The sequence below is a fragment of the Aedes aegypti genome, chromosome 3 (assembly GCF_002204515.2).
Source record: "Aedes aegypti strain LVP_AGWG chromosome 3, AaegL5.0 Primary Assembly, whole genome shotgun sequence".
Taxonomy (NCBI): Eukaryota; Metazoa; Arthropoda; class Insecta; order Diptera; family Culicidae; genus Aedes; species Aedes aegypti.
The window spans coordinates 151,683,190-151,694,681 of NC_035109.1; the positions used below are offsets into that span (position 1 = coordinate 151,683,190).

Genomic DNA, 11,492 nt, shown 5'->3' on the forward strand with positions numbered 1-11,492 from the left:
TTTTTCATCTTCGCATTTCTATCACCAGTATGCTGATGGTGACGATTTTCCACGGTAGGAAGATAGAATAACACGATCCGTGGGTATCTGCAGTGGATTTGACTTCTCCTCGCAGCAAACTTTCACGAAATTAAGAATGATTCGAAAAAAGTACTAATGGCTCATTCATTTATTTCATAACGCTTAAATTGTCCATTTTTGACACCCACCCACCCCCTTGTAACGCTTTTTGTATGAACATTTTTCAGTTTTTGTATGGGCCGTAACATTGTTAGAACACCCACCCACCCCCTTCAGCGTTATGAAATTTGTGAAGGGGCCCTAAGTCCAAACTGTAAACAACAGGACCAGTACCTGTCAAAATTGATGCGTGACGTCACAGTGCAGTGGAGTATTAGGCTGCTTCCTTGCTTAAGCGCTCGCACCGGCAATTTTCAGCAGACCAGAAATGCGTTTGATTTTTCCATGTCTGTTGTCGAAATCAGATTGTTGGAAATTATTTCTGTCAAATGTACCAGTCCATGGTAGTTTCAAGAATGGGCGTAGTCAGCTACAATAATAATAATTTTTACCACAGAATTTTTTCCTGTGCACTGTAAATACAAAATTCTCACCGTGTGCCCATTCTGACAGCATTTCGACCAAACACTTAACGAAAGAAGTGCAAAACGCACTCCTGGCTTTTGACGAAAAGAAGTAGATAAACAAAAATCACGCACGATAAAAACGCAAAACCACGACATTCTCAAACGCGAAGAACCACACTTTTGTCGCTCTTTCGCCATATAGAATGAGCAGTGATCCGGAAAAAAGTAATAATAATTCCGACTTGAGACATCATATCCGATTCAACTATTGCCGCACGCGTCCGCTGTATCGTAAGTCGAAAAGACCCACCGCCGTAAAGGTAAGTAGCTTCCTGACTGCTTGTCCCCAACATGTTTTGTTATTGGGGTTCAAGGTCGATGTTTATACACACGCCCCTCATTATTCGATTCGAATTCCTTTTCCCGTCCTGTCAGGTGTACTCGGTTGCGAACGAATCGCGGCATTTGCTTGTGTTCGGTGTCCCCCAGATCAACCTCGCGAAGGAATTGAAGGACCAGCTCCGGCGGCACGGCCATATCCAGCTGCTGCAAAACGTCACCGACGATATCAAGGCTTCCGGAAGTTGTAAGTTTTGCATTATATTAATAGCTTCTTGGGTCTCTGGCATCATTTAGGGCTAGCCGTCAAGTGTTGCCAATTCATCTGACCATCGTCAGAAAGGTCTTTATCGAGAACTTTATTTATTTAGATAGTTTAACAAAAGTGCTCTAAATAATTAAAGGTTTTGTAAAATGCAAAAGTTATGTCCTCCAGGCTTATTCCACGAGTCAGGTGAGGTGAGACGTCTCCAATGAGTCGAATAGTTGCGATTTGATTAACATTGACCTGATCAAAAGTTTTGTAACTAAATGAGTTAAATTTCAAGACGAATTACATTATTATAGAGGCTTTCAGCCTTAGGCGGGTTCATAATTTTAGATCTATTATAATGAAAATGATCTTTAAAGTCAATGTTTTCCTTATTCTGCTTGCTGTGCATCATGGTGCTAAACTCTAAGAGTTTGTTAAACAACTACTCCACCGGTTCTTCAGGCATTTATTCTCAGATCCTTCGAGGAAAAGCTTAAGATATTCGTTTGATTAATTAATCCCTTTTTTCTAAAGATTTCTTTTAAGAGATTCCTCCACCAATTTCTTCCAATTGTTTTATAAAACTCAAGAACTCAAGATTTTTTCTTGAATTGGCTTCTGGAAGTCGTTCAGGACTCCACCCCAAAAACTCTTTAAAACTAAAACAAAAACAACTAAAAAAATACTTTCCTCTGTATTAACAATTTCAGTTGACGTAGAAGCATTTACAGACGTATTCTATGCTAAATTCGAGAAATTAGACAAAGCCCGTCGTGCGAAGAAATTTTTAGACGCCAAAAACTTCTACGGAGGAATTCTCCACATCTCCTACGCCCCGGAACGCGAATCTACGGCTGATCTACGTCAGAAACTAGAACAGCGAAAAAGGGAAGTCGAGTATCGTTTACATACGAATCAATCGGTTCCAAAAAGACCCGTAAGTTCGGAACCAAAAGCACTTATTGGTCCAATGCCGCCGAAACGGTCGAGAAAGATTTGAACAGGAAAAAGGATTGAAACTGGCAACAAAGTTACCAAACAATAGAAGAATCTGACATAACAACAACAATTTTTCGTGCCTGGCGTCAAAACCGCCATTGATGATTTATTGTGCTCAAACTAGTTACAAACAATAGTCATGAAAATCCCAAAAGAGGTAATTTTGTGAACAAACTTCTACAGATTGGGAGGAAATAATTACGAGTATGATCTTTACAGGTTCAGTGTCGAACATGCGGACAGGTGTTTTGCTGTGCGAAATGTCGACAAAAGCACGAAGACAAATCCCACCAGGAGGTGCAAGCCATACGACAAATTTGCTACATTTGCAACAATCGGCCGTTCCCGCTGCGAACTGATACCAAGATAACAACAAGCAATGTACTGATCCAACACCTGATGACCGAGCACTTGCCGCTGCGTTGCAATCGGTGCTCAAAGGTAAGGCGCTCGCTGTTCCATGTTCTGCTTAGGTCTTGTAACCTTCCGTCTGTGTCAAAAAAAAATACGTTCTCAGTGTTTTGAGACCATCTTGATCTCAAATGCAAACCATGATAACTTCGCGAAATCTGAACAGATTTTGATTACCCTGCTGTTTTGGAAAGAGAATTTAATTTCATTTACAAAAAAATAAGACAATTCAAAAACGGTGTTTGATTGCGAAGAGATCAAAAGGGAAAATAGCGAAATTTAGACACTTTCTACGCTTCGGAAAAGTGTTATAATGTGTAATTTGTTTATTTATTTTAAATGATAACTTGTTAGTTTACACTTACAGTTTTTTTTAAATATACTTTCTCCAATGGAGATTTGGTAAGCAAGGTAAGGGCCGCCGTGTTACACATCGATTAGTTGGGAATTTAAACCCATGGTAGCGCTAGCTCACGAAACATTCACTGACTGTCTTGAGCAACCATGATTGTATTTTAGGATGTTTCTGTATTCTGATTTGTTCTAATCAATGTTGCTCATTACTAGTGCATTTTACAGTAGTACATTTTACAACTAGGAGGCGTTAGTAAGCTATAAACGATGGTAGAGCCAAAAATCCGGTATGTTCGACAAAGTTGCTCATTAGTTTTAAGACCACTACTGCCCATAAACGCATAGTAGTCCCATGTGAATAGGAAATCCAGCAAACATGGGACTGACATGCGTTTATAGGCAGACTAGGAGGCGCTAGTGAACATTCAAAATTTCAAACTTACATTTCGGCCGATGGAAATCACATGTTTTCGGTGAAGTTGTTCCCTCTACCAAGGGACACTGCAGGTCTAATAAGTTCAACATTGTAACCACTAGGAGGCGCTAGTGAGAATCTAATGTTTGGAACTTATATCTCACGACGCAGAACAGTTAAAAAGCCAATGCAAACTAGTTCGTTATGTTTAGTCGTTGCATGCGTAGTAAGTTCGATATTCTGCTACTATGGAGCGCTAATGTGCATTGGAAATTTAAAACTCTCATATCTGCTAATGAAAATTGATAAGAAAGTTGAAAGTTGGTTCTTGTTTGAATAGGTTTGCCTTTTGTTACTCAAAGGAGAACGTTAAAAATTGTATGTAGTATACTAGCTTACCCGACGTGGCTAGCCACGTTCCAACGAAATTTTAAGGGTATGAGCCGTTTCACCGATTCGTTTAACTTTCATTTAAAATTTGACGGCTCGATAGTTATTTCCCCTCCAGTTGAAAGTAACCCTGCTCTGAAGCATGATTAAACTTGACAGTTCGAAAGTTATTTTCCGCTCCCCAGAATTTGAGAATAACTAACCCTCTGTCAACTTTGTTCAGAAATAACTACTCGACTGTCAAAGCTCAAATGGGTTGACCGCGAAGTTTAAGGGAAATGTCAAATTTTAACTAATAGTTAAACGAACTGGTGAAACGGTTCACAGCCTAAAGCGAAAAGCTACCTATAATCTTTCAAATCGCATGTTACTGATGACCTCAAAATCGCCTTAATTTATCAAACTGCTGTAGTGTTCTAATCTGAAATAATTATAGCCTTCTATGCTGTTGTAGTGTTTCTTATGTTGTGAAATATTTTAAAAGATTCTATGAATAGGGTGATATTCAAAACTGAAAAGGCAATAAATATATGGCTCTTTTTCAATAGTAGTAAACGCGAAATGCTGAAGCAAAGAAAGTCTCATGGAAGATGAACTAAACACAAAAAGTTATGCATTCACTTTACGCTTGATTTCTAATCACTACTTTTTCGATCCAGTTTCCTAATGGCTAGTAATTTAAGTTTTTCATTATTTTCCATACGTTTTGACAGTTCTTAACTACCATTCTTCCATGCGCTTGTGTTGGAACTTTGAGAAATTTGAGAATCCGGCGTAGCGAGATCAGTGAGTGGAATACAAACATCAGTGTCGCCGCTCGGCGGCCAGTAAGAGAAACTGAATGTTCGAAAGGTTGTTGTCTGTAATTTTTGTCGCTGGCGCCAACTGTTAGCGTGTAAGACCAAATAAACAGTCATTACCCTATTGGAGAGTAGAATCGTACCAAAAAATCTAGCATATTCTCCAAAATAGCTGCTGTAGTGTAGTATGATTCATCGTCATTTTTCAAAATTACAGTTGTGAAAAGACCATCGACTCAGAAAAATACCATGTTTTAAGGAATGTTTTAAATAATCATCATAGTAAGCATACAATTTTGCATTAAGTTTGCATCCATGAGTCGATATCGAGTCATTGAGCATCGACTCTTGGAGCACCTTGGAGGTTTCAATGTAAATTAATAAAACTCGAATATTTGGCGCACAGTCATCTCATTTATGTTTATTCTGCTTTTACATATGTCGAACTCGTTTTTGAACCTGAGATGGAACTGGAGAAACCGTTTCACATTTTCAACTCACACCCGATAAAAATTCGACTGAACTGCAATTTGCTTGAAGTTGATATATTGACGTTTTGATCACCAACTAAATTTCAAATCAGACGACAATGATGAAATGTTCGAGAATATTCTACGAATTGGAATAGACCAATCCAGTTGCCTGCGTAGTAGTGCAATGTTGACAAAATTTTCTTTGTTTGCTGTGAGAACTGTCACAACATTGCTTTTGTTTGCTGTGAGAATCCAAATATAAACATGATTGCTGCAAAACAACCACTTCCTTGTTGGCCTGCCGTTGACCGAAAGCTTAATGACGTCAAACAAACATCGATACGTTTTCATTCTGAGGAAATCGACTTGTGTAAGATTGATTGTGCGTTGGTGTTCGTGGCAGTTTGCTTGGGGACCTCTATGAACAAAGTTCAAGAAAACTCCAGAATATTCTGCCAAAGCGCTATTGTAGTACTCCACAATTTGCAATTGTAATGTTCCAATATTAAAAGTACCTTTATAGTGCTCTTCAATTGTTATTGTAGTGCTCAACGAAACTTTTCGATGAAACATTTCAAAGCGTTACTGACAGACAGACAACTCTGAGATTTTATATATATGATATCAAGATGTAGATCAATTAGAACGGTTTTGAAATGTTGGCTGCTCATTAGCGCCTGCAAGTTGCACAATTCTGAATTTGTTTATTTATTTATTTATTCATTTATTTATTTGTTTTTGATCCATCTGACATAAAATTTGTCTTAATGAATATAAGTAAAACTAACAAACGAAACGAGCAACAAACGACAACATTACATGAAATGCACACTTAACTATGTCTAAAGTATTCAGCAAATTGATTACGAAGCGTCCTCATAGTGATGTTAAAAACGAAGAGATGATAAATTTCGTTACCATATATCTAGTTGGGCTATGCTGTTCGTACAGAGTGTTCCGACTGCCGAGAGTCGAGATTAACAAAATTCCGTCTCCGGATCGTAGATGCTAACATCAGCCAGAAGGTATGGCGTATCGATGTCCCCTTTAAGCAACTTGGCTACAAAAGCGGCTTGGGATACACAACGACTATTCTGCAAAGTATCAATCCCCAATAAACGACAGCGGTCTTCGTAAGGAGGCAGGTTATTGGGATCACGCCAAGGAAGATTTCTAAGGACGTGGCGCAGAAATTTTCTCTGAACAGATTCAATTCGGGTAATCGAGCTGGCGTGGAACGGACACCATACTATCGCAGCAAATTCCAGAATCGAACGAACTAGAGTGCAGTAAAGGGATCCCAGACACAGCCGGTCGCTGAGACCTTCTGTTACCTTCAGAACAAAACCAAGCTGTTTGTTTGCTCATTGAAGTGGTAGTTGAACGTGAATTCTTCGTCTAACCAAACGCCCAAATCACGGCCACGTTGTACTCGTTCAAGCGATGCACCAGATAGCGTGTTTTGGAAACGCTTTCGGTTAAACGATATAACTTGGCATTTTTCAATGCTCAACGTCATGCAGTTTCGTGAACACCACGCTTCGAAAGCATTCAAGAATCTCTGAACTGCCCATACTCGCATAACAGTCCCATATTAGATTTCCTATATAAATGGGACTGTTATACGAGTATGGGCAGTGAAGGTGATGGCATTCATCCAAGGAGTCGACGATCACATAGACTTTTGTATCATCTGCGTAGAAAAGTCTAGTCCCGGGCGGCAAGACTAGAGATGCGTCGTTGATGAATAGCGAGAACAACAAAGGCCCAAGATTGCTGCCTTGTGGCACTCTGGAAAAATTGTAAATGAGCTCGACTCATTAAAGCCTATTTTCACGCATAACGATCGGTTGGTGAGATATGATTCAAACCAATCGATGAAGCTATCGGATACGCCACATTCGCGAAGTTTTTGTAGAAGGATTCCGTGGTCAACACGATCAAACGCCGCCTTCAAGTCCAGATACACTGCGTCCACCTGTTTACCAGCATCGATCGTTCGTATGCATTGCGTTGAAAACTCAACGAGGTTAGTAGCGAACGATCTTTTCGGGAAGAAACCATGCTGATCACTGCAGCTGTTTGTACTGTTTGCAGCTATTGCATAAGGAGTCATTGATGATACATAATTTCAAATACCTTTGAGCAGACACATAGTGAAGTAATACCACTGTAATTACTCACGCTACGTTTGTTACCTTTTTTATGCATTGGAAATAGGAACGACATTTTGAACAGCTTCACCAAAGGTATTAGCAAAAGAAATGCGAGAACAATTTCAAACCATTTGCCTCGATTGAAAGAGACATTCGAAAATGTAGAAACAAAATCTAAGCAAATTAATACAATTTGGGTTTTTTTTTCGCGACCCACCAGAGAACTGCTCACGACCCCCCTGAGGGTCGCGACCCACAGTCTGGGAACCTATGGACTAGGAGAAGTGGATGAGCACTTGTCAAATTTCATACAAAATCTACTTTTTCTCAGCGATAGGTTCATCCCTCATTCATGCTAGGTAAACCACTTCTCCTAGCCTATACTCCTAGAGAGGCTTTGCCTCCTTGTGAGATTCTAAGCAGAGAGGCAACGAAAAATGAGAGAGGAAGATGCGACACAAAACACAACGTAGAAAAATTCCATCAAAAAAGTGTGCCATCACAACTCCGTGAGGCCTGTTTTGTTCGGATGGGACACTTAAGAGTTCTTTCGTAGTATGTGTAAGGGTGAGCATCAAAGCAAGAGAGAAAGAGTGCCAGAACAAATCCTCGCATTTCAATGCACTCTCAGTCAAATCGCTTGAGGATAGTCCATAGGTAACACAGAATGAACACATGAACTAATTCCACTGGACTTTCACGTAGCAGCTACGTGATTTTCTACGTATCTGTTACGAAGTGTTTGAATGGATCCTGTATGATGTTCCAGTAAATCTTACTAGAAGTTTTTATGGAAATTACACCTATTTCTCGCGATTAATACTCGTAGCTGATTTGATTTTTTTTCCATTGAGCAAAACAAAAACATACATTTCTAATAGGATGTTTATTTCAATGCTGTATTCACAAACTTTCTGGTGAAAACATTCTACGTAGGCAAATTTGGGATATATATTCCAGTACAACTGAGCTTGTGCTACTTGCAGTTCCTCCTGGTTGGCACGGTCCAGTGATTTTATGCGCTGCTATTGATTATAGTGGAAAGAAAAATCTTCGGTGACCAGTAATCTTGAACTCCACGCTACATTTACAATGTTTGGTACCTACAGGTTAAAAGTTGCAGTTTCTCTGCATCACATGTATTTATCGATAATCGCAAATCACAGATTTTTTTTGTGGTGTTCAGTTGGAGCTGCCTGACAGCTTAACTTGTCAAGGCAGAACCCTCGGTCTGGCTTTTCCAAAGTTTCCCCTCTACCAGGACCAATACTCAGACGGACTAGGCTATGGTGCCCACATGAACACTGTTTTTTTATTAGTATTGTGACATGATAGTTTTTGGAAAATACCCATATTCTCTTGCTTCTGAGAAAAGGGAGCATTGTAAAAATCAGCAGCTTTATCAGAATTTGTTTGAAATAGTAGTGTACTAGTGTCATTGCTAATACTGTCTAGTCGAAATGGTTTTGAATAATTTGTCATTCAAGTGCTATTCTGATTACTCCTGTCTTTTACGTAAGATTAGAGTCTTAAATATCAATTGTCGTGAAGTCATAACAAAACTAGGCTGTTTAGTAGTAGTTCTAGTTAATTTAATTTTTTATTGTTAAAAGTATTTATTGGTCATTACGTTCATATATCCTTCAAGAAAAAAGTCACTTTCCTTATCCTTATCTTATTTCTCGAACCTAGCAAGTGAACCCTAATGATCGATCTCAGCGTCTTACTTTCCATAGTCATTTTTATAGTGAATATTTAAAAGTAAAGTTACCTTAGGCTTTTATAACAGTCTCCTACAAGATTCAATTTTCGGTGGCAAATGCAATGCTTCACAACGCCTACTTTCTACATGTAATTTTTTTCACATGTAAATGTTGCAGAATGTCCGTTGGATCACATCCGAGATATAAGTGCGTCTATGCCATATGAATTATGACGCGGCTTTAAGCAGAAAAATGCCAAAATGTGATACCGCCACTACAGGTTACGCCTTTGGTTTCCATCATATGGGTTAGGATTATGCCCTCCCATCGCGGCAAGGTCGCATAACCAAGGGGAGGGAAGTTGGAAAATATTCATGTACAAATAAAAAAAAAACTCACGGAAATGTAGCAACGTATTCGTATATCGGGGCACTAACAAAACAAGAGTCCTTCAAAGTCAGAGTCTTGGGTCATAGTGTCTCTCGAACACATACAAAAGGTTAATCTTAACTTTTGTGTTTTTCAGGTGTTTCTCACTATTTCGGATTTCAAAGCCATTGTACGATGCACGCCTTTCGGAGAGAACAATGCCAACGGTGTAGGTCATGCTTGCAGCTTGGAGCACAGCCCAAATATACCCACCATTATGGAAACGCCTGTTGAAAACTACGGCGAAGTGGACAACAAGGAGAACATTGACGAAAACGGAAGTTTATCGGATCAATCAAGTGCCAATCGGAGTGACAAGTTGCGCCCAGCGACGGCAATCAAAGCCAAAGCACCTCCTGCGAATGTATTAAAAGGACCAAAAATATCTGAAGAACTACTCGCGATAACGGATCCCAATGAGCAGATCGAAGAACCAAATGAAGCCCTTTTGACACCGCTATCGAAAATCAATCTGCGATGGAAGCGTAAGAGTCAAACCTTCGATAGCTTGAATGGTTCCAGTAATTTGTCCGCATTCAATACGTCTGAGGTTCCTAACAGTGCAAGACAGAAGCTGGCTCGTACAACTTCAACGCCAATGATGCATGGATATGGTCCTAACGCCAAATGCTCCAACGACTCGTATTCCAGTGCCCTGGGACAAATGTCTAGCATCCACCACAGCGCCAGTGAATCCTCGTATGTCAAGAACGATGACCACACGCCAATTTCCCCGGCATCCTATGAACTGGAAAAAGTTCGAGCCATTATAAAAAGTCGCTCCAAAGTGGCTGCCACACCGCTCCGTCAGGTCATGTCCAAGAGCATTCAACGAGCGATAGCACAGCATGGTCGCTACACGAAAATGGTGGCACCAGGAACTCAGCGAAAAATGAGCTTCAATTCAACGGGGAGTAGTGCAACGAATAGTACCGTAGGATCTCCATCCCGAAACGCACTGGATCTCCGAACAACTCCGGTGCTGAAAAGATCCTCCAGTGAGACCTGCGTTGGAGGTCGGAAAAGTGCCAAAGTAAGCTACCTCCAAAAAGCTCAAAGCGAAGAGTCTGGCCTGTACCAACCGTGTGACATGACTGAGTCCCAATATTTCGACGCACACCAAAGCGAAACATCATTTGAAGAGGATGGCAGTGTGAATCAGGAAAATTGTAGCAATCACAAAATCGACGAGCAGAGTTTGATAGCCAACGAGCTGGTAAATCTCAAAGCCTTCCCCAGCTACTACTATCAGGACACCCCGAAAATAGCTGGTGGTATACTCAAAAAAGTTATATCGTTCACTACGCCAGAAATGACCCGAATTGGTGAGCACGAACCCGATCCAAACGAATCTTCAGATCTTTGGGCTACGCCATGTTCTGTCCCACCGCGAAGTTTCAGTTGCTCGGCACTCCAAGAAACGGGCCTAAATTCGTTCGTAGCCGAAACCAGCTGCGACGACGTATTCCTACCTCCAACTAGATCCAAATCCTATAGCAAATTGAAAGCGGATCCCGCCAACACAATACCGAACACTGGTAAGCTGTGGACCATAGTATCGAATGTTATCAGACTAGCGTCCCGGTCGGATGTCCGCGACGAGTTGGGCACCGAAAGTTCCGAATACTCCAGTGCATCGGACAGTGGCGGAGGGTCTACTTTCCCAACGAGTCTGGTGCGGAAAGCGACTTCCTTTGCTGGATTTCTAAGAAACCGACTCCCGGGACGACAACACCAAACTAGTACCTCACCCGAAATGGACGAGCTTCCATCGCCTTACCGTTCGGGAGCATCGGACGGTAGCACCAAACGAAGACGAACCAACTCCGTGTACACCAGACCGTCTTGCGAAACCGTTGCGACGCGCCCCATCTCGAGCCCATTGGCCAAGAGAAAGCGCATCCAGGGAAGGCAACCGATTGAACGCATGCGAAATAGTAGCCGTGGAAGCAGTGGAAGCGATTTTTAATCAACGGGCACCAGAGGCAATCCTAATCTACAAACTTTACTTACTGTTCTTTCAAATGTCAGTCAAAGTAGAACCTATTAAGTCTAACAGTAAAATTTTCAAAATGTATATTCTTGTGCAAGTATCTGTGTATTGCGTACGAGACATTCATTTTTTCTCATTTGGTGCCATAATGTCAGCATATGATACAAATAAATACAGTAAAAAATTATAA

General features: G+C 40.7%; 1 protein-coding gene across 1 annotated transcript; it reads left to right on the top strand.

The window, feature by feature from the left end:
* Positions 1 to 712: 712 nt before the first annotated feature.
* On the top strand, positions 713 to 11,492 carry LOC5569651 (mitosis initiation protein fs(1)Ya). The gene is made up of 5 exons (XM_001652862.2): positions 713 to 907; positions 1,023 to 1,173; positions 1,890 to 2,335; positions 2,398 to 2,619; positions 9,407 to 11,492. Exons 3-5 carry the CDS (start codon positions 2,318 to 2,320, stop codon positions 11,276 to 11,278), a joined length of 2,112 nt encoding a protein of 703 aa, XP_001652912.1. The 5' UTR covers positions 713 to 907; positions 1,023 to 1,173; positions 1,890 to 2,317; the 3' UTR covers positions 11,279 to 11,492.